The sequence below is a fragment of the Rhamphochromis sp. 'chilingali' genome (genome assembly GCF_963969265.1).
Source record: "Rhamphochromis sp. 'chilingali' genome assembly, chromosome: 9".
In the NCBI taxonomy this organism is placed as follows: domain Eukaryota; kingdom Metazoa; phylum Chordata; class Actinopteri; order Cichliformes; family Cichlidae; genus Rhamphochromis; species Rhamphochromis sp. 'chilingali'.
Window position 1 is genome coordinate 15,142,619 of NC_137936.1, and position 27,228 is coordinate 15,169,846.

The window sequence follows — 27,228 nt, forward strand, 5'->3', positions numbered from 1 at the left end:
TCTGGTTCACCAGTGTGTGTTTGTATGCACCACCCTTACTGCTGTGTTATGTTGTTCCAGTTGTGGCGGCTAGTGGCTGGTAACCAGCAGATCTAGGAGGATTTTAGCTATCCTCATAATCTTGCATGGAATCCAGCAGCCCCAACCACCACCACCTGGCCCCCAGGCACCAACACACACACACACACTCGCACATAGTCATAAGCTCCTCTTTGCACTGAATAGGTTTACAGTGCATGCAACTGTGTGCAGGCTCTGTTTCATAACATAAAAGTGATTGTCATCAGTGCTGGTGCAGAGAGAGGGAGAAATGTTTATGCTGATCAGTATTGAGATAGTCCCAGAACCTCACACTAGGAATTCTAATTTAATCAAAATGTATAGATAAAGCAGCATCTGTCTGGCGGTGTGACACAGTGAGCTCGCAAGCGTGTTGGAAAAGGGAAAAGCAACTTGCTGTAGTGCAGACGTGAGTGTGTCACTGGCAAACTCATCAGTTTTGTTCTGTTCACATCTTTGGTACATGAGGCATGGGTAATGAGGGGGATGAGTATTTGGAAAGGCTGTAGTGTAGATTTGATGTGCCAGTATAAACGCTGCCAACAACTATGACAGTGTAGTGGCACTGTGATGCATTCACTTTGCATAGATTATTTAAAACAGTGAAGCAGAAACTTGAATGTAGAGGATGTCAGAGAAAACTGTACCTCCATAAATAGATCAAGATAAATAACATATAGAAAGAAAGAAGGCTCTGTGTATACGTGAAGAAAGGGAGAAAGAAATTGAGGAAGACTGGCAACAGATCTTCTTGTTTGTTTGACTCAACTAAAGGGAAAGGATTTCAGTTTCCCCTTTTGAAGAAATGTGATTCAGCACAAAGAGAGCGGAGTCTGACTTCCCATCCAAGCCAGGGCCAATGAACTCCGAGTCTTAGCAATAATACGATAACTTTCGAATTTGAAGTTTGACCTCAAAGGTGTTCAGACCGGTGGCCCCTCCTCTGCTCATGTGAAAAGTCTCCCTCTGTTTATGGCATTTTAACGGACTTCAGATGTCACCGCTCGCAGTTATGGCTGTAGATGTGTAATCTTTACAGCAGGAGAGGTGTGTCACTGGGTGGGGCTAATCGGTCTGTTCTCCTCGATGATTGGTCTGGGATTTTTAAGAAACAGTGTGAGATTTTTACTAGTTGGTCCAGCTGCACGCCAATCAATACGATTAGGCTGCTTTCAAGGACTCCTCGTATTTATTTTTACCAAGTGCAATGCAGAAAAGCGACCGTAGTTATTGTTGTTGTTTAGTTACCGTCCAAATGCTTCATTTTATGAATTACAATTAGATACTAGAAAGTGCATTTTCTGAAGAAACTGCAGTGTGAATGCTTGAATCTGAATGTATGCACTGAAATGAATTAATTGCTGAATTTTGAGTTAAAAATTTTGAATGAGATAAAAAAAAATCCGAATTTAACGTGAAAACAAAAGTGCTGAACTGCTAAAAGCTGAAGGTTACACAGAAGAAGAAGTTGGAAAAAAGTTGAAAATGTTTTAATTGTAAATTAGAAAAACCTCAGAACTGAGAAAAGAAAATTCAGAGTCAGAAAACATCTGAAAGAACATTAAAAGTTCATATTCTTTGAATCACTGAATGACTAAAATGTGATCCCTCCGCTTGGATCCACACAGTTTAAAAAATGTAAAAGTCTGAGCTTTGAAAGACAATGTTGGAAAGAGAACAACGATGGTGACATTTTGAGGGTAAAATGATGGCTGTAACACTGTGGACACAGCAGCAGTTGAAAGAGAAGTGTTTAAGATGAATCTTGGCACAGTGGCAGGCAGAGCTCGTTAAGCAGGCAGGTGTGAGCCTGGTTGCTATAGTGACCGCACCCAATGGCTCCATACACACGTACACAGACATGCGCCTCACTTTTGCTGCTTAAAATGAACAGAAACGTCAGCCCTAAACAAATCGCTCCCAAATGAAAAGTATAGGTCGTATTGACAAAATTCTTTCACCGTGAGCGGCAGCAATGTCCAGTCTACCAAATTCTCAGTTTTCATGCCTGTGGAGTTTATTATATGGACGTGGTGACAGTGTAAAGACACCATGCTCTTCTGATTTTCAAACGAACCTTCTGAGCCATTTTAACATTAGAGTCTATGGAAGAGTTGGAGGGAGGAGGCTGTGCATTGGTGACATTTATGAAAGAACCATAACACCTAGTACAATAGTAAACACATTGGATGAAAGAGGACAGGGATGGGTACGTTTTGAGGGTAAAATCATACCTGTAGAGCAAACGCTGCGGACACAGCAGCAGTTTTAAAAAAGATTTTAAGATTAATTTTTTTGCTCCTCTCACTCTAGCAGTTGAGCTGTCTCACTCTAGCCCCAACATTCCGTCCCATACACACCCATTATAAACTCTGAAACGGGTGAAAAAACATCATGAAACTTAAACTGGAACTGAAGAAAAAGTATAATAGATATTGAAAAGATAAATACAAGTTGAATAGTTGAATGTCTTGTCTTCGTTTTAAAGTTTGAATGGAGGCTCTATGTGAACGTATGTTGAAGTAGATACAGTTTAAAGAGGAGGAATTTGAATGAGAATTTGAAGGGTCTCTCCATTGAAATACATTATAAATTTTTGTTAAATAAAGTTGAATAAAATTAAAAATATAAATGTTAGAAATGAGAAAAATAGAAGCAGTCATGTCCAAAAGAATAGGAATCTAACGGTGTTTGAATGGTTTTTCTAAGTTGAACGGTTTTGAAGGAGATAGATTACAAAAAACGTACGGAATACAGAATAATAAATAAAATAGAATAAAGATTAGAAGAACAATACTGTGAATGCTTTTCAAGCATTCACACTAATTATCTTATCGTATTGTGGTTAGTTTGAGATATAGATAGTTTAACACCAAGTATTTTGGCATTTGAAAGAAAGAACCCTCTGTTTAAGGTATGCCAAAGCATGCCTCTCAGGCAGTCAGCCTCTGGGGGAGATCTGGCCACTGCTGTTTGATGTGGGCCCATATGCATGCATCAGTCACAAAAGCAACCATGCTTATTGTTTAAGGCAGGCTTGTATAGCATTGGGGTCAGACAGTGGTGAGCGCTGTCGCCTCATATCAAGAAGGTCCTGGATTCAAATCTGCAGCTATGTGTTGGCAAGTCAAAGATTAGTGACCTGTCCAGGGTGTAATATGCTTTGTCATGTGATAGGCTCCAACTGCCCCGTCACCCTGAATTGAATAAGTAGAAAAAGAGATGGATGGATATATAGTGTTGCATGGTATAGTACAGGACTGGATTATAGTACAGTATATCAGAAGACATTTCAGTCTAATATACTGTAGTGTGTAGTATTGAATAGTAGAGTTGGTCTAACAGTATATATATATATATATATATATATATATATATATATATATATATATATATATATATATATATATATATATATATATATATATATATATATATGTATGTATAGAGAGAGAGAGAGAGAGAGAGAGAGAGAGAGAGAGAGAGATTTGATAAGATAGCATAGTATAGTAGAGGATATTATATTATAGTCTATACTGTATACACCATAGACTATATATAGGTGTACAGTATAGACTAACTCCTAACCTTATCCTATATATAGGATAGCATATAAAAAATAGCATAGCATAATAGAGTATATGTGTACTATATATTACTATGCTATAGTATAGCATAGAATACTATAATGAATAACAGAGTATAGTATAGACATATTCTATTCTATTCTATTCTAGGATATTATAGTTTTGAATAGTAGAACACAGATATATTATATTATATGATATCATATTATAAATATTTAATATAAAGTTATATCATTTTATGTTGAAAAGGTATCACATCATCTTCGTCACTGATTATTGAATGTAGTGAAAGTTAATAGTAAGTTATTGATTTAATTAATAAATTATTCACTATTTATGAGTAAAACTCATCCTACACAAATGTGTATACTACATTAGAGTGGGGCAGTGATCAGGGAGCAGGGAGACACTGGTATTAAAGGTTCAGTGGCGAATTGAACATTTCCAAGCGTCAGTGAAGGTGGCGCCACCTCCTCCAGTTCTCAGCGCTCACTCAGCGTGCTCGCTCAGAGAAGCGGTGTGGCTGCAGAGAGACGCTCGTATGCTTCCCTCACAGGCACTTTAAACAGGATGTAGCGACTGAGCTAGACCACGGAGAGAAAAAAGCGAAAGAAAAAAAAAGAGCGGGTTAAGCACTGCGATGTGACACACGCCAGAGAGACAGCGATGACCGCCACGGCACAGGAGAAGAAGAGGACAGGAGTCCAGATGAGGCACCTCACCCCCGGCAGGTCTTGACGGCTGCTCCCGCTGACTGGAGACCCCCACCTCCACGCCACGGCCGCAGCAGCAGCGCACGGTTTACGAGCACTGAAAACACAACATTACCCGAAATATTTCACCCGTGAACCTTGAAAGCAGCCATGGGGAGCCAGGGAGACTGCTGTGTGAAGGTTGCGTTGAGGTAAGCCTCCGACGTCTGTCTGCTGGAAATCTGCAGACCTTAGCAGAGCACGCTTGTGTCTGTGCCTCCCGGCGATTAATGAAATGCATCATGCACACCTACAGTTTTCCACGCTCCCCGATGTCTCCGTCCATTTCTGGGATTCAGGAGATTACACAGCCACGGAGAATACCATTCCACCTTATTTTACTTGGGCGGCGCTCTGCACAGTATCGACAAGGCAAAAGCACGCGTTTGTTTCACGCTATATCCGTATATAACTGTTCTCATGTGGTGGTGGTGTTGTGTGTATACGTTTGTATGCACAAGTTCTGCACACAGCGTCTTACATTCATGATTTAACATTGGGTGAAGTGACAAGGACAGCTGCAGCCAGGTGCAGGGAGGAGAATGGGCGTTTCTCTCCTAACCAATTTTTGCTGATATTATTCTTACATGCACCTACCTGCATCTATAACCATGCCTAGTCAACAGCTTACATATGCATGACGGAGTCAGGTCAATAACTAGGTTAAAAAGCAGGAGCATTGTTGTGCTTAAGAACACAAAAAAGTGTCCTGCAGCAAATGAATCGAGCACAAAGAGAATCTCTCCTTCAGAGCTGTGACATTCACTGCCTTTGTTGGATTGGGGAGCACAGCAGCTCTTGAATTGGTGAGAGGAGACAGTTTTCTGCATGTGTGTGAGCAAAAAATCCCAAAATAAAATTTGATCATAAGAAGTGAGCATAAAAAGTGCTCTAAAACCTCATCTGTAATCATGCTCATTTTACAGTGTGCAAAGCTGTGGCGGTGGTCTGACAGACCCCACAGACCCCCAATTAACTCAGAGCCACACAGACTGTCACATTAGCGAGCGACCGCCTTTTGGCAGTACTGCGTAACCGGCTTTCAATCTACACATAAAACAAACTACACAAACATAACTATGCTTCATGAAGCACCCATTTGAGGTCCTCACATCCCAATCCGGGTTCCAATAATTGATCTGAGTGGGGTGGGGGTTGAGAATGGGGGTGGGGAGTTGGTCCAGCAAAGCAGGCTTTTAAGATGAACTTTAAAAACACTGGCCCCATTTCCCCAGGGGAAGGCTTTATCAGCTGCCTCATTGTCAGCCACAGAGTGAATCTCCTTTGTGCTCATTCGCTGTGACAACTGTAACAGGAAGTGGAGTAGGTGGTGCTGACAGAAAAAAGGTGAAAAGGGAAGCCGTATAGGCCGCTGGTGGCTGTCGCTGAACTGAATTTAGCGAAAGAGAGACCAGCCAAGAGGCCTGTTGATGTGTAAATGACTCAGTGACTAACACGTCTGCCTTTAGCTCCCTCTTGCTCCTTTTTTTAATTTACTTTTTGACGTTATCATCAGTTTGTGAACAGGTTTTCATTTCTTTGTTCAGTAAGGAAGGTCAGATCAGCAGAGGAGCATTATCTTCGCGAGAGTACCTCGGAATTAGTTTTATTAGCGTGAAAGTCTTGCTGTAATTAAACAGGGGCTAAGTAGTAACATGTAATTACTCTGCTGGGTGAGCCGATGCTGCTCCTTTTCATCACATGTGATCTGTGTGTGTGTGTGTGTGTTTGACAGGAAATGGGAAGCTTGCAAATAAACACATGGAAAAAGATAACTTCCTGCTGAATAAGCAGTTACTTTTTCCCAATGACCTCCGAGCCTCTTTTATTCCCAGAGAAGAGGGCCTTTGATAAGAGGGGACGCCGTTTAATTGCTCCCATCATGCAATGCCCTTGGCTCAGAGCTTATGTCTGCATCTGCATGTGCGAATGTACATTACGAGGGCAACGGGGTTGACGTGAAGGCCAATGAACGCATACTCAGTCTCGTGTTGCCAGCATCCAATTCCTGAACGACCTACAATCCTACAATCCTGGATCCGTACGCACGCTTGAGTCAGTGGATCTGCATTGCAGACATGATCAGATGCATCTACTGTAATTCCCTCCTAAACAGTTGTTGTTAAATTGCCCCCGGCCTGGCTTTTGCGTCTTTATCCAGCTGCATCCATTTACAGTATCGGCTCAGTCGAGTGCAAGCAGGCTATAATCAGTAGATAAGTAGACACACTCACCATCACCTTCACACACACACATGCACTTAAGTTCAGGCTCCCACTCTCGCTGGTTTTATGTTGAGTGTTGCATTTTGCACCCCCGGTTGAAAGCTTTACGTCAGGACAGACTCTGAGTGAGAGTGGCCCGCCAATAGTTCAGCTTTTGCACCCTTGCATGCGTGTTTGGTGAGCGGTGTGTAAATTTCCATTTGCATATCGATCTCTGTCCCCCGCCGTTGCCCTCTGTGCGGCTCCCTGCCATTTACTCATTTCAGAAATCAAGTGACTCGCCCGCTGCTGAAGTGCTAAGTCAGCCCCCGTAGCTTGGTAGAAATAGACTCAAAGACAAATCTGTTTAATGCTGTTGTGCCTCCTGATCTTTTGATTGTTACTCCATGTTCTCACCTTAAGGCTCTGCTTTCTGTCTAATTTGAACTCGACTGCCCCCCTCCCCCTCATGGTTTTGTGGTTCTGGGGTGATGACAGTAATGAGGCTGAATAGGGGGAAAAAAAGCATAAAATATTCAGTGTTCCTTCAAACCCTACAGGTGGATGACTGGGTTGTTGCGGACAGTTATGACGCAGACCGTTTTGGCTAGAAGGCGATGAGAGTTCAGCTGAGGGGAAAGAAAAAGATGAGCTTTTATCTCTTGGACTCTTATGAGGCGTCTCTACAGAAGTTCTTCATAAATCCATTAATGTGCTCCACCGGCTTTGAAACAAAACAAGAGCAGCGGGAATATGAGTGGGGGAAGTGGCCCCTCACAGCTGACACACAAAGGATTTAAATGGGAGTTTAAAAAAAATGGTGGTGTTTTGTTGTTGGACGCTTGTCCTGTGTCGGCTACCAGTCTCGCCTGTTTCCTGTGTGTGTTAATAGTTTGCCACACGGGCTGTGTCTGGGTTACAACCTCCCAAGGGGGTTGTTGCTAAAACAGCTGGGTTTGGTGGGAAAGTGTGTGTGCATATGTGTGTGTTACAAGCCTACAGTACTGTATTTACTGGTCACAGGGTAGTGCTGCAATGTAATCTCCTCATGGCAGGAGTCTTACACTTGGTCACGACATTCATCTCCCACTCCCACACACAGTTACACACACACACCGATCACTGCAATGGGAAACGTATAAACAGTGTTGTTGTGTTGATGAGGCTGTAAAGTCGCTCGTAGTCGGCGTGTTTGGATTCGAGGGAGGTGAGAGGAGCAGGAAACATGACAGAGCACACGCCCAAGTTGGCCGTCCGCAGCTGTGCATCACTTCCTCCTCATGCTTGTCTGGTTGTGGGCACGTGATTTTATGTTCTTTGTTTTTGTTGTTGTTGTTTTCAAAGTTGTTGTTACCCTTCAAGCTAACCTAATAGCACTGTGAGCGTTTTTTTTGGCAAGTGTACTGAAGAAGCTGTCTGCTGTCTGAACTGAACATGAGCTGAGACCCGGACACGGTGATGTGCAGAAATCAGTCGTGCTGGGTGTTTTGTCCGTCACCCCGTTTATCACAGAAAAACCTGTTGAATAATCCGGCTCTGCGGATTCAGGGGCTTTACAAACAGATTGCAGCTCCCTGAGGTCAAAAAAGGTCTGCAGAACAAAGAAGTTAGTGAGGTTGCCAAGCTGCACTTCTTAATCCTGGTTGCCAAACAGTCACACAACTACACGTCTGCTATCAAGTGTATAATAGACTCATATGATGTTGTTTGCAAATGATCAGAGGTGTGAAGGAATTTGTTACATGTTTAGCTTATGTGTTTAATAGATCAACAATATTTAGGTCATACATGTGCCAGTGATCTGGAAATGAGTTGTGCAAGCTGTCTATTTATGAATTTGCTCTGTTTAAGTATATCTGTACTCTCTAATGGTGCGCTGCTGTTGCAGAATGACTTCCTGTAAGGTTGCTTCTGGACCATCCACACTTCCTGTTCACTTCCTGCTTTGTGTGCTGCTGTGTTTTCAGTGAGGACCGAATGCTAAAAGAAAGCATAAAGGTGAAAGGAACACAAACCCAAAGACGAGCCTCTGGCTTTTCTCAAAATAACCTCTCGGAGTAAGTCTGCGACTCTGTTGCGCGCTCCTGAGTTAAAATAAAAAACACGCACTGTGAGTGTACACATTTACGCCATTTTAAACTTCCCTCTCTTGCTCAAGCTCGTCTGCACTGTGTGCAAAATAAAGTGTGACCAAAACGCTGGAATGTGACCAGCTTTCTCTCTTCCCCTGCCTCCTTCTACCTCCTATTCGCCCACTTTTGCGCAGACATTCAAAGGCACACACACACACACACACACACACACACACACACACACACACACACACACACACACACACACAGATCTGTATTTGAGTTTATCCATTTGAATTCATTAAGCAATGAAAGGCGCTTCAGTCCAGTCCAGCATTTGCATGTATCTCTTATCACGGTGTCATCATATGTCAGCTGGACCACTAAATAATAACTCGTTCTGCTTGAACCACAAGGGCAGTCTTTTCACAGCGTGTGTGGTCAGTCTAGAAAATAATTATCTTTATAGACGCTTTGTGGTCCGCGCATCTCAATAAACCATAAAACGAGTTTGGCCAGTTTATGTGTGTCAACATTGTTGTGGTCACTCAGAGATCACTGGGACTGAGTGTGCCTTTGGAGGGGGGGGTGGCTTTTTAAACAGAGCACCTCTTGGGTGAGCGTAGACAGAGGACACTGTGTGAATGAGTCTGATGTCAGTGCAGGTCTTTGTGCGCTCTGCTGAGCTTGCACGCACACAGACACACACATATAAAGATGCACATGCACACAAACACGCAAAAAAGCCATAGAATTGGAGGGAAGACTAGACGTGGATGAAGTCCAGACTGTATTTTTAGAGAGGAAGGGGATAAAAAAGAGAGCGAGAGGCTTGCGGAGTCAGTTTCTGATGTCCTCTTTGTTTTATAAACTGCTCTCCGTCTGCTGAAAAGAGCAATGCTTCCTGCAATTCACTGTAATAAATACAAAGAAAAATCAAAGAGGGAAAAAAGAGGGGGGGGGACAAAGTGGGGTGGAGTATGAAAAGGAGCAAGTGTCTCGTCTGCTGTCAAAAGGGCTACTGTAGCATGCAAATATGAGATGCTACATAAGTGTGCAGACTGTGTGTGTGTGTGTGTATGTTTGGGCATCGTGTGTATGAATAATTTGGGCGCAGCTGCACGTGTTTGCTATGTTCCCGTGGCGAGAGGAAGAAGCACAGAGATGGAGAGCCATAGATGTCCTGTCTAGACTGAAATGAAAACCTTACTGACTTCTCTATTTGAATGTCAGATGTTCTGCATAAACAATCTGAAATGATAGTCTTCTGCTTTTGTAATCTGTAAACTGGCAGTGATAGGAGTGTGAAGTTCAAGAGTTTTTACTCCTTCACACTCATCACACTCCATCCCTACATTTATATGTTTGTGAATGTGTCAGTAGAGCTGCCTACTGTGCCGATATAAAGGGACGTGATGTGTGTGTTTGTGACCAGCTGGCCCATAATCACCTTCACGGCGTTAAGTAGCTTAATCACTGCTGGCGTTTGTGTCTCTGGGTTTGTTTTGGGTTATTGTGTGTGAATGGAGGGAGGTGTCAGCAGGGCAAGGCTTTAAAAATGCTGGAATGAGTAACCGATTAAATGTGGTTATAATTGACATTTCAGTTGCAGCACTGTGCAGTTTTATCACCTCATATTTAGAAACAGCTTTCCTCCCGGTGTCGGCTGTACTTTGTTGTTACTGCTAATTGGCGAATGTTAGCTTGCTAACACAGCAGGGTTAACATCATATCTGCTGATGTTCAGGTTGAATCAGCAAAACTTTATTTAAAATAGAAGCACAGAGAGGAAGAGGTGCCTAGAAACACTGAGAGGCCTCGCACGATAAAAGCTGGTGATATTATTCAGCGCAGCCAGGAGAGTGCTGTCGTGTAGAAAGATAGTACATGACTCCATCCTCGAATAAATCATTTTAATTTAAAGGATCTGAGCCCTCTACTATTGTGACAAACTAGCACTTGTTATGATATATAATATTTATGTTGATGTGTTAGCAATAGTTTATTTTACAGAGGAGTAATATTAGGATTTATATGTGGGGGTGGGACAGCTGGGGCCCTCCACAACAGTCCCAGTTTTTCATTGGCCTCTTGGGAAATTCAGTTGCCCATTATTGTGTTAGACAAAAAAAAATGTCACTTTAGCTGTCAAATGCTGCATTTATCAGTTTCCTGGTTTTCTGGGTAAGCAGTGTACTGTTTGTTAGTACTTGTTTGTTGAAAACAGCTGGATGGCTATTGAAAATTTTGCTTTATTAATCCTACTGCAGTCTTTGTTTTCCTTTAAAAGTGAAAATCCACTTAAATTTCATTTTGGGAACACTGTTATGGACTCTTTCTGATTACTGAATACTACAGTGCTTATTTTATTGGCTTTCCTGAAAAGACTTTCAGACAATGACAGTTCAAATGCTGCAGGTAGAATTTTAACAAAAGCCAGGAAGAGACAGCTTATAACTCAAATTCTCAGTGCCCTCCATTTTCATCATTTTCCAGTAAAATATAGAATTGTATTCAAAGTATTTCTAATTTAAAAAAAAAAAAAAAAACATTAAATGAGTTCTAAATATACTATTTAAGATGTTTAATGAATACAAACCTGGTAGGTCTCTGAGGTCTCTAAGATCCGATCACCTAGCGGTGCACATATCTGAATCTAAACTGGGTGATTAGATATTTAGCTGTTATACTGCCTACCCTCAGAGGTTAGCTATTCTCCAACCTTTGCTTGTTTTAAAAAGAAGATAAAAAAAATATTGTTCATATTGCCAGGCTTGTGTTTTTAAATCATTCCATATTTAGCGGCGAGTCGAACAAAATTCCATCACGTATACGTGAGATGTTAGACAAACACAAACAGAGGAGGTAACGTAATTGCAGGGGAATGATGAAATAAATGTTAAATGTAGGGGGAAAAAAGTATTTTTTAAAAACATATAGATGTTAATAATCGCTGTTCAGAGTGGTCTACTGGCTAAAGCACATACAGATGTATACATATACATGCTATGCTAGTTAAACTAATATTCTTCTTCTTCTTATCATTATTATTTTTTCTCTTTTTTTTTCCTCTTTCATTTCAGTTTTTTGTATCTCGTGAAGCACCTTGAATTAATGTAGTGTTTGAAAGGTGCTCTATAAATAAACTTGCCTTGTCTTTTTTTAACACCTTAGGAGAACTAGCTTGGGAGAATCACTTTGTTGCTGCATCATATCAAACTAATAATCTTCATTCTAAGGTGAAAGTGTTTTTTTTAATAACCTGATACTACAAAGGAATAAACGAAGACTTGAGCCACTGGCTAAGTTCACATGCCTACAGACAGACAGCCATGGTGATGGTGGCTGCATTAGCACTCATGCTAAATGCTGTCTGACAGAGAGGGAGTCTGGCCTGGTGGTAATGCTAACCTGCCCTCCAGGGAGGCAGACAGACAAGCAGAGTCATGGCAGCAGTCTGCAGCTCGGCAGCGTATGTTGTGGGCTCTGTATTAGAGAAAAACATTGAACAAAGGGATCTTTGTGTGTGTGTTTTCCTGGTGACCTTTATTGAAATAATTCCACCTCTGCATTTCATTCTTAGTATTTTGCATGTGTGTGTGAGAAATTGTCACACATTCGCTTCATAGCTGACATATGAACTGTAAAACATTTCAACAAAAATATTTCACATACAGTGTCACACTTAAGCACATAGATGAAAATTTCATATGTATTCATCTAAACAATGATGCTGACCCTGGATATGTAAGAGAAAGATATAAATAAGCAAACTTTTGGCTCTTTTTTCCTTTTTGTTGCTGCTTTGCTTTTAATTTTCGATCCTCTTGTCAACTCACTGCTTCCTCTGTCAGTCCCACTGGCACAGTGAACTGGATAGTGTGTGATCTGTCGTTTGAAAATTTCCAAAAACATTATAGGTTTCCCCATGGCACACCGTAGTGATGGCATGGTGCTTTACAGCATCCATTAAAAAGCATCCACTCTTATTCTCTGTTTCAGATGTTGAAATGAAATAGACTCGGGGAGCATGGCACCTCTCTGACCTTGACAAGACTGTCTGTCATGAAAATGTATGAAAGGAAGCTAATTTGATTCTTTCTCGTGCCTCCACCCCCCATGAAGCGGCAGACACAACAAATGAGAGGGGGTAGGAAGGGGAAATGAGGAGGGGGGTGAGGAAGTGGGGTGGGGATTGACCCAGAATTAGCTCAAATGATGCGTACTGATGTGCCCCTGTAACAATGAGATGCTCATCTGAAACTGAATGACGAATGCGTGTCTTTGACAGCAGTGGTGGTGGGGGATTATGCCTCTGGCACAGTGATGGTCAATACCAGGCTAATAAATAACATTTGCACCGGTTTTACTAAAAGTAATCTATTGTTATGCTGTCAGTAGTAGTATTATATACTCTTCATATACTGGTGGGCAGGTATGCTCTGATGGCAAAAAAATGCAGCCTGTGATAGCTTAGTTTTTAAAGCCTAGGCCAAAGTCTTTCACAGCCAATGCTTCACGCGTGCTCTGCCCAGCTTCCCACTAAGCTCTGCCCTACTTTACCTGATAATATCAGCTCTAAAAATGGGATATTTGAGCCTCCTAAGTGTCTCAAATATCTTACTGTGAATTTCTGGTTCCAGCTCTAATTTTGTCTTTGATATCTTGGCTCTGTTATTGCGGGGCGTGAATATTTATTCATTCATTCAGCTTCAAGGACAACTTCCGATGACAGTCTGTGTCTCTGGAAAATAAAATCCTGATGGAGATGGGAAAAGATAACAGAGTTGACAGAGTATTTCTTCAAGAGTCGACCTAGCTCTTTCCAGACAATGTAGGACAAGCCTGTCCTTGAAGTCTGGCTTGGTTAAGGAAATGCTCGTGCTAACATGGATGAGCCAGTGCACTCATTCCTGCTGTAGCATGCGACCCTGCATGCTAAGGCACCCAGTCAAACCAATGTGCACAGAGTACGTGAATTCTCCTCTGTCTTATCGCCCGTTACCAATTGGCAGCGGCGCCTCAGGCTACAGGGTCGCCAGTCTGTGAGGTTAGTTTGATAGATAAGGTTAACCCCAACGAGGCTGTGAGCTGTGGTATTTTGTGTCTGGGTGTAACTAAACTGCTCGTGCAATAAAAGATGAATGTTTAAATGGCCAAGTATCATCGATCGATTAGGTGGCTTATTTACAGTGTGGTTACTGCTCTCTGTGGCTACAATCTTTGCATTTATGTTTCCATAGTGACGCTGTTTCACCACTTTGTGAGTTTACATAGTTGATTGAATTGTTATGAATGTAACTGTAAATGCTTGTTTCACTATGAGTAAATCTGTAAAATACAGCTGACATACTGTCCTATCACACATGTATATGCCAATATGAACACTTATTGTTTTGGGTAAATCACATAGTAGAACTGCTTTGACTCTCAGCCTCTCAGAAGACAGTGATCCAGAGTCAGCACTGATATGAATCTTAAGCTATCTGCTGATCCTCAGAGTATTAATCAAGTTACTAGTGGTGGTCTGTGAAATCTGAATCCTTTCTAGAATTTATTGGGAGGGTTTTTGTGTAAGCCAGGAATGCCTTAATGAAATTGAAGAAGAAATATTTTGTTTTTGCAGTCATTACTCTGGGCTTGTGAGGACATAGTCGTTTGTATCCACCAGTATGGCAGGACAGATGCCTATATCTTCCAGTCTGCATTGTACCACCTGGGCAAGCCAGCTGTCCACGCACAGCACCAGTCTCTTGTGACCACTGGCCCGTTTCCCCTGCTTGTGCTTGTTCACATACAGTGTGCATTCTCCTCTGTGCTTTCCCATCCGTTCAGTCTGCTTTCCTTTATATTTACTTTGTGTCTCCCTCTGCCAGTTTGTCCAACTGGTCCTTATTAGTGCTTTCTCCTCTGGTGCTCCCACCTGAGCCAGCTACTTATATTCATAACCCTGCTGTGTTTGCCTTCCTTCGTTATTTTTTCCCCCCCTCTCGTTGCCATAAATCAGAGACCAGGGTCAAGGCTGGAAAAATGCAATTTCTCGCCCCTCATTTGCTTTTGTTTGGTGCCAGCTTAATTCATTCATAACTCGTATAAACATATGTTGCCAGGGACAGTGCACAGTCAGGTGTCCATTGCTTATTTTCTGCCATTCCCTCAGAGAGTGTTGGACCTGCATATGAAATGTGTGTCTCTGTGTGTGTTTGGATAGTGGCTTGTTAGCCTGCTGTGATGTTGGGCTCATGTGGAGGATCGGAGACCGAAGTGAGAGACAGATTTAGCAGGAAATGGCCTGCTTCCATATCCTGTCATAGCAGTGGGTGTGTTGTTATTACTCTCGTCCACAGACACTCAACTGATTAGTCAAAGAGAGCAAAGCACAGGCATTATGGGAAGGGTGTCTTGAATAGACTGTGAGGGATTGAGCAGCAGACAGATGCAGGGAGAGAGACAGTTGACGGTTTTATGCGAGGAATCACTGCAAACAGCTGATCCAAAAAAATCGATGGGAGCACTGATTAAATGGGCAACAGGATAGAAATGCTTACTGTAGCTCAATAATGTTTAAGCGAGCCTCTGCTTGCTTGTGTCTTTTCTGTAAGACAAGAGGTCGGCATTCAGACTTTTTGACTGAAGAGACGTTGTAATTAAAGCTTTAATATCCCAGAAGCTGTTCATTAGTGTTCGCGATCAATTCACATTAAGTAGCATCAAGTAGAAAGTGGAAATCCTGATCTTTGCAGCGATCCATTCTATGTACTTATGTTACTGGTGATGACATTCATTTGGTCGTAGGGCTGGGCCATATCATACCATTCACGGTAATACCGGTATAATGTCGGGCAACGATAAGAAAATGAAATATCGCGTTAGAAATATGGGTAAAACGCGCATGCGCAGTGCCTTTGTTTTCATACGCACATGGAGGAAAAATGAGAAGGACGAAAGCGGATCGCTGAATGAAACAGATGAACCAGAATTGGTTTGTAAAAATGCTGCAACTTCAGTGGTGTGGCACTGGTTTAGCTTTCGTCTGTCAGATACACAACAAAGCACTATTTTTGGTAGCGCATGCTAGCGGGCTGTCGTTATTACCGTGTTGTTTGGAAAATACGGCACACTTAAAATCAATCCTTTGATTTTTCTGAAAATTGACAGTGCCCCTTATAATCCCGTGTGCCTTATGTACGAATTCTGGTTGTGTTTACTGACCTCGAAATGATTTTATGTGGTACATGGTGCTCGAAAATCTGTCAAATGTTTCAGTACGACTTTGCTAAGCTACAAACCCGCACTGCTTGATGGATTGTCGGAGTATTACGGCTATCGTAGTCAGGAGCCTCGCGGAGTGATACGTACTGTGCTTCAAGATAATATTACCGTATTGTGTGTGTATAACCTCTTTTTAAGTTTTGTGGATATTATACATGGTTATGCTGAGGATATGTCAGCCAATTTCCACTGGAAATGCCTTTTGGTTAAACTGTCAGCAAGGATTTGCATTTGCAGTGTTAATTTTTTATATGACTTTAATGCACATAAAAAAAACAGCTGCTTGTTTAAGTGAAAATACGTTTATTTATTTATTTTTTTGCACTAATAAAGTTGTGGAGTTGTAAAGTATTTTGTCTAGTGTCAATTATATCGTCAGTTATATCGTTATCGCAAATTTTCAAATGTATATCATGATAAATATTTTTGGTCATTTCGCCCTGCTCTATTTGGTCGTACTTTAAACTTTTGGAATGTGTATACCGGAATAATAATACTATATCTATTGGTTTCTCCACCAAACACTAAGTCATGTTTTCTTACGTCACACATTGACATGCAAATTAATTTATAACTTTAAAATGAGCCTTTTCTGGATTTTTGGTTGATTTTGTGTCTTAAATAACTGAAAATTGGAGACTGCTCATTTCTTTGTAAGTAAACAAATGTACAGATTGAGCAGGATCAAATAATTATTTCCCTGCACTGTAAACGATGGATGTAACCACCACGGTTGTTGATGTCCTGTTTTCACAAATTGTTTCTGAAGCCTCGACTTTGTAGCAGTGGATCCTGTTGTGGATCTAACTGACAGATTGAGGACATGGCAAACTCAGATTGTAGCAATTTGTCAATCCCAAGACAGACCCACCCTAAATCATACAATGCTTTATATTTTCTATTCTACCTGAAGGAACCTAATTTTCTTTTTTTTTTTTAAAAAAAACAACAACATGTTGTAACAGGTAAGACTTAAAGTTAGAGATTGACACAGGGTCATTTTGTCATAGCGGTGACAGCGGGACATCGTTTTACAACCAAAGGACTCCCCTTCTGTTGGCCATTAGAAGTGTCTTGCAATTAGGACACTGAATTTAGTCATGAATATATGTGACATATTTTTAAATCTAGTAATAAACTGTCTAAAAACCAGCCTTATGTGACTGCTACTGGATCTCTGAGACCCCCATCGATCAACTGATGTGGAAACAAATGGCCTTCCATTGTCATCCTTTCTGTTTTGTTACATTTGTTTTTTCATTTTGACCTTAGCAGCCAGTGGTCTGCTTCCACTCCATCCATTACTGCACCTCAGGGCCTCTCTCGTTTCATCCCACAGTCACTGATATGCCCAGAGCTCCTTAACCCAAAATAGGCCAAAGCAATTTCCTGAGTTCTCAGGGCTTTTCATGTCAAACATGCGACAGTCTTCATGAATCGCCACTTTATCCTCCCTCTCTTGTTCTTCTCATTTTCCCTCTCTCATTCTTCCCTTTTTCCTCTCTGTTTGTTTGAGTCTTAGAAAATAAAAGAGGTTGAGAGGGCGGGGGCGAGATAAATGGTTCAAAGGCTGTGAGACGGCTCCACATCAACAGCTTTTCAGTCGTCAGGTGAACAGCCCGACAAAGGCTCCCGTCACATATTGCCGGGACGCCTTCAGCTTGCAGTGACACGCACGCGCCTTTTCATTACAGAATAAAAACAGGAGGAAACGTCATCGCTGTTCACCTACCTGTCAAAAACCCCCACCACACACACCAGACACTTAATCCAGAAGGATGCGTTAACACTTTTATGCATTGGGGATTACACGGTTAAAATATTTAGGACACTTGTTCTTTATATGCACTTTTTATGGCTGTTACTTTACTCATACCTGAAAACACTGATATGTCCGTTTCTGCAGTGTGGCTATACACTCTAACACATGGCTGTGTCAGCTGGGTTAATCCTAATCTGAACTCTGACAATGACGAAGCTCTAATCGGAGTTACGTTACGAGCAAACAGAGCGGAACCAGATGGAGACACAGCGCTCCTTATGTAATCTGTGTAGGGCTGGTTAATCTCTTTCAGGAAGGTTAGGACTGTTCTGCTCTGTAAATAATGTTACCAAAACACAAAGGCTTTTTCAGGATTGATTTCTTTTAAAAACTTTACCAGGTTGGGAACTCAACCCCCACATACTCTGTATGATTAGGTGAAACAGAAGTTAAGTAAGAGGAACTTTGAGGATTCGTCATCAGTAAAATATGACAATACCTGTTGATTCTTTGGTATTTCATGTGATGTCATCATCTCCCGCATGTGAAAATAGGAAGTGTACGGTGCTTTGTTTCATCGCTGTAGCTCGTCAGTAGCACCTGAGTGACTGGAAAAGCATGCAATATTCATTATCATTACGCAACACGAGGTCGAATAATGAAATGACAGGTGTCGTCGCTTTATGCTACTCACAAAAAGGCAAAAATAGAAATGAATGAATAAGTAATGAAGTCACAATAAACAAATAAATAACAGGCTGTGCTGGGCATTAGCTTCTGTTTTCCCGGTTCACCTCACCAATGTCACCGATTCTCTGCTGATGGGTGTGCTCGCATTTATATAGCTTTTTTTTAGACTGCAAGTCACATTTTGAGGATACATTTGTACCGAGCTTTATCTACCTCATGTCCAATTTAAAAGTCACCAATTAACCTACCATGTGTGTCCTTGTGTGGAAGCCAGAGTGCTCTCTAGAAGAAGCACACGGGCACAGGAAGAACATGCAAACTCCTCACAGAAAAGGCCCAGCCAGGATATCCCCTATCAGTTGCACATCCCATGCCCCTATCTGTGGCTCTTCTTAACAAGAGCCTGACACAGGGATTCGGCCTCCTCTGGTTTCCATAAGAAGTATAGTCATTTCTTTGTTTTGTTGAGCTAACTAAGCTAATCAAGTTTCTTTGCATGCCCAGCTGGGCACACGGTGCAGTATGCTAATCCATGTGGAGGGCTTGGAGAGTTTGGCAGCAGCTGAAGAAACAGTTTCATGTTCATTTCAAAATCAATTTGATGGACCTCTTTACAAATGGGTGTGCTCGCGTATTATTTTATGGCAAAGTGCTCTTAGGGTTTACGAGAAATCCAGGCTGTGGTGTGTTGTGCGCGTGTGTTTGTGTGGAGACAACACCCAGCTCGCTGACAGCGTGGTGGGGCTGCGGTGCAGTGAAACCAGCAGGGATGCATCCTGAAGCTGCTGCCTACCACCAACAGGCACAGACAGGCTTGGAATTAAATGGAAACACTTCTGAGCACATTCAGTGTTATTTAGGAAAATAATTGAGGATAGCTTTGATGTCATTGTGTAATTGAATGAAAAAATGAGCTGCAACACATCTTCTTTAAGGTTTTAGCGGATATTTTCTCAAATAACTGTCCCAGACTCTCAAAATTCATTGCAGAAACATAGCAAGCTGTTAAACCTTTACTTAAAGAACTATAGAAATACTACTGAAAAGCATGACCCAGATTGTAAACGAGTGGATTTGCAACAAAACCTGCACACAACTACTTCGTAGTCTCAAACTCAGGTCATGCACGGTGAAGGAGAAACAGATTGAGAAACTTTATTGACCAAATGCAGGTTAGCATTAAGAGAGAACACCGTATTTTTTCAGCAATCAACCTGCCTGCCTCATATTCTTTACACCAATAATTCATTGTTAGACAACATTATAAACAGACAGGCTCACTGTTCAGGTGGCTGTAGCCATCATTCATTCAAATGAAATGAGTTGTGTGAAAGAAACAGGGTAGGAGAGTAAAAATGATGACAGGCTTTACATTTGTCTGTCTGCTGACTGCTTATTAATGAGGGAAATGACAACGGAGGGATATTAAGCTGCGTCATCTCCCACTCTTTCAGCCACTGTGGGTGGAGAAAAGAGCAGGGAGCATGGCCTCAGTGTGAGGCTAGATTTGGTTTTTAAGTTACAGCTATGAATTTATTCCATTTTCTGCTGCTTATCTGGGTCGGGAGGCAGCTGTCTGAGCCGGTATGCCAAGACTTTCCTCTCCTCAGCCACTTCCTCCAGCTCTGGGAAGACACAGAGGCAGCTGAGAGATGTAACCTCTTCAGTGTGTCTTAGGTTTGTCTCGGGTCCTTCTCTAAGTTGGGCATGCTCGAAACACCTTGTAGGCATCCTGCCCAAACCACCACTCCTTTTGGAGTAAGCTCATTTCCTCCACATGTATCTGCAATCTCAGTCTTTCCATCTCTTTTGTTCCTTTATTTATTTCAGATACTTATTTGTTTTGTCTTCATGGAGACATGTTTGACATTTTAATGTCCTTCTCATTGTTTTTCTTTTTAAATAACATCATCTGTAGCTCCCAGTAGGGCTGCTCGATTATGGCAAAAATGATAATCACGATTATTTTCACTGAAATTGAGATCACGATTATTTGACGATATTTATTTAACCCTTTAAGACCTACTATAGAACCAAGTCCACCAGAGCTTATATTATTTTTTTTACATGCTGTAGTGCCATTTGTGGGAGCATTTCAAGTTGCTATACATCAATACAACTGTTATAGCCCATATTTTAATAATATGTATGCATTAAGTCCATAGTAATTACATAAATTGCAAAAAAGTGCAATAAACTACAAAAAAAATTGAAAATCGCTTTTGTTTTGTTTACATATATTTCTACTTGGAGAAATTTAAGAGGCTTATCCCTCAAAACTTTAAATACAATAAAGTTGCAAAAAATAGTTTACAACAACAGGAAATTTATTTTGAGTGTCTTCATAGTTTTATTTTGGAGATACAGCAATTTTTATATACTGCAGGAAAAACAAAAAACAATCCTATGATGCAAATTTGCAAAGAAAACAGCAGGTGCATCATTTTACTGTGGGAAGTGTTACGAACAGCTGATAGGAACGGCAAAGCGTGTTTCTGGAATATTATGTTTTTGTTCCTCCAAGCGCTTTTTATGCAATTTTTGCAAAGCTATATGTGGAACGAAACCGTGACCGAGGACAAGCTGATGGCATAAGATGTAAGTACAACTCCTCCGGTTTCATATGCAAAACAAATTATTGCGCTAGCTTACACGGTTCAGGTTCTACAGGGATTTAAAAATAGTTACGCAAAACGGAGCGTGCTGCTCTGACCGGCTTTAAAGGGTTAACAATGACTTTAAAAAAATAATATAAAATAGTGTGCAACACCACTGAAGTTTGTTTTTTTTAAACTCTTTTCAACCAACGGCAGTCACTCTCCAAATAACTTCTGCTTAGCTTTCCGAGCTTCCCTCGGGTCCTCTTAATCAGCGGTCTCCAACCTTTTTTGCGCCACGGACCGGTTTATGCCCGACAATATTTTCACGGACCGGCCTTTAAGGTGTCGCGAATAAATGAGGGAGGGGCTAATAATCGGCTCAGTCATTTTTAATGATCGTTGAAAGCCCAGATCGTAATCGTGATTAAAATTCGATTAATTGAGCAGCCCTAGCTCCCAGTGTACATTACTCCATCTTACTGCTAGCCTTTTTCTCAGTTGCCCTGCAGGCCTGAGCTGTGTGTGAGAAACCAGCTGTCTTAATCGATCAGATTCTTTAAATTGCCAGCTTGATTGACTTCATCTGATATAATAATAGCGGCGGTTAATTGTCCGGAGAGTTCACAGCAATCACACGGGTGTTTTGTCTTCATGCCTCCTTGATGTGGTTTCCATACAGGCATAGAGATGCATAATCCTTTCAAGCTGTTGTTGCCAGTTTACCATCCTTTTTTTCAGTCCTGCTTTGGACTCCTCAAACATTTGAGGGAACCGTTTGTCGTTCTAACTGGTAATACTCCTCTTTGTTGTGCAGGTAGAGCATATATCTGAACCTTTTCGCTCAGTGGTAATGCAGTGGTTTGCATTGTCGCCTTGAATCTGCTTGGCTTTCTGTATCTTCTCCCTGTCCCTGTGTGAGCTCTCTGGGGGTATTTCACTTACTCCCACAGTCCAAAGACATGCTTGTTAGGTTAATTAGTGAATCTTAATGGGTTTTAAGTGTCTATAATTGCCTGTCTCTGTGTGTAGGCTCTGTGATGTACTCTGTACTGTTCCTCTTGGGTTAGGCTCCGACCCCCTTGTGACTCTGAAGTGGATGTGCAGTTAAGTGGATGTGTTGTGCGACTGGAAACTCTGCTGTGTAAAATGACTAAACTGCAAACGCAAAAGTGTGAGGCGTGACCGAGCATTCTGCTGACCTGTGGAAAATACACAGTTGCTTATCTGTGGGTGTTACATATAGGTGCAGATGTGCAGCATGAATGCATTTGGCTTTGCTAAATCTGACACACACACACACACACAATACAATGACTTTACAACATGTTTTCAGTGCATGTGTGCGATCATTAGTGTCTGTCATGTAAGGGAGGAAAGTTAAAAAACAAATAAAGTTGCCATCCTCATCAGTCATCAGACTTAATGAGCTGTTCACAGGTCAGTTTCTCATCTATGTGAGCAACATGATTTTGCAGGGCTCTTCAAATATCACTCTCACTTTATTTAACCTGTTTCTAAAAAACACACCAATCCCTGGGCATCAGGGTCCACCTCACCTGTTGTTCTCTACTTGTTGACACAACCTTTCTTGGACGGCAAAATGACCTTTGAGCCATCTGCCAACACCTAGTGAATGTACTGCGGGTGGGAGGAGGGGGTGTCTTGTGTGTTTGCATTTCAAACATTTGTTACCGCCACACAGGAGAGGGGCATGATTGGTAGAAAGAAAGAAAGCCAGAGGAAGAGGAAGCGAGCGAGTTAGTACAAGTCCACACGGGTGATTAATCTCCCCGGCTATCAGGAGAAAAAAGGAAATGGAAAAAGGCCTTTTTCACTGCTTCTGCCATTCAGTGATTAGTCCAGTTAGTCTGCTGCTTTCTTTGGCAGTGAACTCAGGGAGGGCTCGAAACAGGCCGAGGTGCGAGGATGGGCAAGAGCACAGAAACAACACCGCTGTTCATTTGCCGATCAGGAAGTTTAATCTCTCGTATAACAGATGGGGCGATGATGGCGAGGAGCTCTTGGTTATGTAGTTTTTGATAAGAGCATGTTCTCTGGAAAAATGGACAGTTTTCATGAAGAGCAGCTTTCCCGATTGGCTCTGTGCCGAAAACAAGAGACAACGGCGCTCTGAAACACTCGAGTGAATGCGATTAACTCTGCCTCTTTATGTGTGTGCGGTGCCTTTGCTGGAGTGTTTACATTAGGGAAATGAGCCCTTTGGCTATCACATCACCAGTTTGTTCTTGAAGGTTGACTGAACCCACACACACACACAGACACACACAGACAGACAATACCGCACAAAAAAGCTGCTATTGGCGTGCTGATCTTACTGGTCCTCCCTCCTTGTTGGCAGCAGACTTGGCACTCGCTCCGGGCATTTTCCTACAATTGGGGAGCAGGTTAACAGTCGACTTTGAGGTGATGATTACTGGACGATTGGGCACGATGTGGTATTAGCCTTTGCCATTTGCGATTAACTAGAATGCCATCCCGTTTTGAAGTGGGCACACAAACATATGCTCACACATGCAGACGTAGCACATTAGGAGTCTGGCAGTTTGTGCAGTTCCCAAGGAAACTGTGCCCTCCTAAACTGTGCCAGCTGAGCGAGAGGAAGAAAAAAACAAAGTCACGCTATGACTTGTGTGTCTGTGTGTGCGAGTGCGTGCGTACATATTGAGAGCCTAATAAAAAACTTTCTTAATATTGCCAAGAGATTCAGCATAATAAAAATTTTCCAGTTTTTCTTTAGAAATTATAACTTTATTGAAATATTGTGTAGTACAACTACATTTGCAATCCCACAGGGGCTGATATGCTCTATCGCTACATTATCTACATTTAAGTACATTTATCACAGTGCACTTCTGTAACAGGAAATGTGAATATAATTAAACAAAGACAGCTGGTGTTTGCAGCATATTAAATCTTCATTTATAGTGCAACCTGTCACGGTCGGGCGGATCACACACAGTAATTCGGCGTGCCCGTGTGGCGTGCTGGCTAGACCCAAGCGCGGCGAAGGCTAGCGGTGGGTTTGGAGCAGACACGCAGTTATTCTAGTAATGATCAGTGCACGAAGCGTGGCTTCGGAACTGTCGTTACAGACAGAGAGCGAGCGGAGCCGGGAAGAGAAAAAGGATTGAAAGGGATTGTCACTCACGGTTGCTGAATCAGGCGGAGACTGACACGAAGAGACTGATGTCTGAGCGGCGTGTCAGATCACAGCCGATCACCGGCTGACACAACGATAACATCACACTCAAAGCCTCGTAATCATTTCATTTCAAAAATGCTGTATCAACTTGTGATCTAAGCCTAACAACTAGTTTGAACTAATACTAAAAAGTGTCGCTTGGAAAGAAAAGCGTCTGGACGATGACCTGGATGACTGAGAACCTTCACAGACACTAAGAAGTGTCACAACTTGAGCGATGCATGCGGCAGTTCTCGCTGTGATTTAATGTTTCACTTTTGATGGAATAGGACGCTTCACATTCAGCTGTTGCTGAGTGTAGCTGCTGCTGCTGACAGACACGTAGCTGACGGAGTTGTCACTATGTGCTGTTTTAAAAGCATTTTAAGACATGATAGCAAAAGTAATGAAATGCTGTGCTGTGCAAAAGTCTCGAGCCACTCCCGATTTCTTTATACCTTGTCAGAAACATGGGAAATGGGTGTAGCAATTTATTTAAACATGTGCAAACATATATGGGAAGTACATATGAGGCAAAATGTGTTGCACAGTTCTGCATGGAGGATCAAAATCTGATGGTATTTACTGGTACTTTTAATTTAATCAATTTTGACAAGATTTCCAACACTGGCTGAAATGCAACCCAGCCCATGACAGCGCCTCCACCGTGTTTACAATGATAATGATTTGAACTAGGGCTGCACGATTAATCGTTAGAAAATCGCGATCTCGATTCATACTTATGTGCGATCTCATTTCCAAATGACAACGATTTAAAAACAAAAAACAAAAAAAAAGACGACGACGACGATTGTACCGCATTTTCATCCGGGACGTAATCTGCATGAGAATAAGCGCTCACTCTTCCTGCTCAACAAATGACAAGGGCGGAGCCTTATACCACGTGATGCAGAAGCTGTGCCGTGTGATGCTAAAATTAGCAGGGAAAAAACAACGGAGAACACGTCAGGGATGACGAGAAAGTGACAGGAGAAAATCCGTCCCGGTCAACCACCCAAACATCAATAACGGGAACCTTATACAGCGCTTCACGTCGAACTCCCGCAGGCACAAAGAAATTACAGAGGCTATTACTTATCACCTGACCAAAGATATGGCTCCCATCAACACTGTACAAAACAAGGGATTTAGGAAAATGATCAACACCCTAGACAAACGCTACACAGTGCCGTCCCGCAACTATTTTTCTATTGTTGCACCACCTGCTCTATACACGCAGTGTCGAGCAACGGTGGAGATGTCTGTGAAGGTTCTCAGTCATCCAGGTCATCGTAGTCAAAGGAGCTTGCAAAGAAAAGTAAGTTGCTTGAAGACGTTTCACCTCTCATCCAAGAAGCTTCTTCAGTTCTAAGGTCAAATGGTGGAGAGTCCCAGATATAAACCTAGTGGGAGTATCCCCCCACAGAGGGACAAAAGGACCCCCTGATGATCCTCTAATCGCCTGAGCCAAGATGTGAAACTGGGTGTGGGTCCCAATCAGCCAGAGTTTCGGGTGTGTTCATTGTGAAACCTGGCCCCACCTTATCATGCGAATCAGGGGGTCCTTTTGTCCCTCTGTGGGGGGTTTCTCCCACTAGGTTTATATCTGGGACTCTCCACCATTTGACCTTAGAACTGAAGAAGCTTCTTGGATGAGAGGTGAAACGTCTTCAAGCAACTTAAAGAAGTCCAGACGCTTTTCTTTGCAAGCTCCTTTGACAATGGTGGAGATGGAATTTCAAGCAGTACAACATTTTGCAGCAACCACAAAATGTGAGACATTTGTTGTTTTTATGTTTATTTATTGTTTTTATGTTCAGTCTCAACTGTTACGAAGTTGATGTGCAGTTAATAAGTGCAATAAATATTTATACTGGAAAAGAAAATCGTGAGAGAATCGTGATCTCAATTCTAAGCCAAAAAATCGTGATTCTCATTTTATGCAAAATCGTGCAGCCCTAATTTGAACCCAAAGTTTTATTAAATTTAAAGACCCGTTGCCACTGATTTTCAGTGCAGGTCTTGTGTGATTTGGAGTACCTCACCCTTTTCTTCCTTTATCCTTTCATTAAAAATGTCTTCCTGATAGCCAGCCTTCCAATCAGACCACTCTGAAGAGACCTCAGTGAACAGCAGGGAGTTTAAGTGAAGGGCCCGATGCTTCTTTTGAGTCCTTTTCTAAGTCTTTGCTGGATTTTTCCCTGTTTCTTAATAATGTTCATGTAAATAGTGTTTTTTAGGTCTTGCCCAATTTCCTCAAATGTTTTAAGGAAACACTCCACACCATGCAGTGATATGCCAAGTTCATATCTGTCAAACTGTGGCATTTTGTTTATAAATTCAACTAAAGAAAAAGGAAAGAGGTAATTTTAAAAAAAGAAAAAGAACATACAAAGTAATCAGAGGGAGTGAACACAGCTGGGGGAAACAAGGCACAGGTGAACCGAATCTAAATAAACAGACAAGGAGGAAGTAAAATAAAACAGGAAGCAACTAAAGAGAGAAACAACCAACACAGTGTTAGGTGTTTTTAGGCATCGCAGGTTGTTAAGACAGGGCCTTGACAACAAAACACAGAGGAGGCTCAACTAATAACAGAGGAAGTGAAAAGTAACAAAAGTTATCTGCCCAGTGAGAATTTGGTCATATTTGAGCAAATTCATCAAACAACCACCGGCGTTTGATTCCTACTCTGTGCAGCAGACCCATTTCAGCTTTGAAACCTACACACAAACACACAAATTGCAGTTTTCAGACCATCTATGTTCTTTTATGTTCTTACATAAGCCAGCATTATGTGCACAAATGAAAAACCATCTCGAGCTGCATCAGCGCGTGTTTTGTCAGTCTAGCACCGATCCATCACCGAGGCAGAAGCATCCCCACGGAGTCTGCCGTACCAACGACGTGCCAACATTTTTTACTTTTGTTTTGCCTGTAAAACTGAATTATGAGAGATGAACGTGTCGTGCTTTCGTTTTGCGGGACTAAATGCATTTCTGAATTTTTAAATTCCACAAATGAAAT

General features: G+C 41.9%; 1 protein-coding gene across 9 annotated transcripts in view; it reads left to right on the top strand.

Annotated features, from left to right (window-relative positions):
- The first annotated feature begins 4,032 nt into the window (after positions 1-4,032).
- Positions 4,033-27,228, top strand: part of kif21b (kinesin family member 21B) — a 69,863-nt gene continuing 46,667 nt past the window's right edge. For 3 of the 9 annotated variants that reach the window (XM_080890583.1, XM_080890582.1, XM_080890585.1), the window contains exon 1: positions 4,036-4,551. In XM_080890583.1, the coding sequence (XP_080746709.1) occupies positions 4,511-4,551 (41 nt within the window). In that variant the 5' untranslated portion in view covers positions 4,036-4,510. Of the gene's footprint in view, positions 4,552-27,228 lie in introns of all 9 variants that reach the window. The other 6 variants (XM_080890580.1, XM_080890579.1, XM_080890578.1 and 3 more) reach the window with 4 other exon arrangements.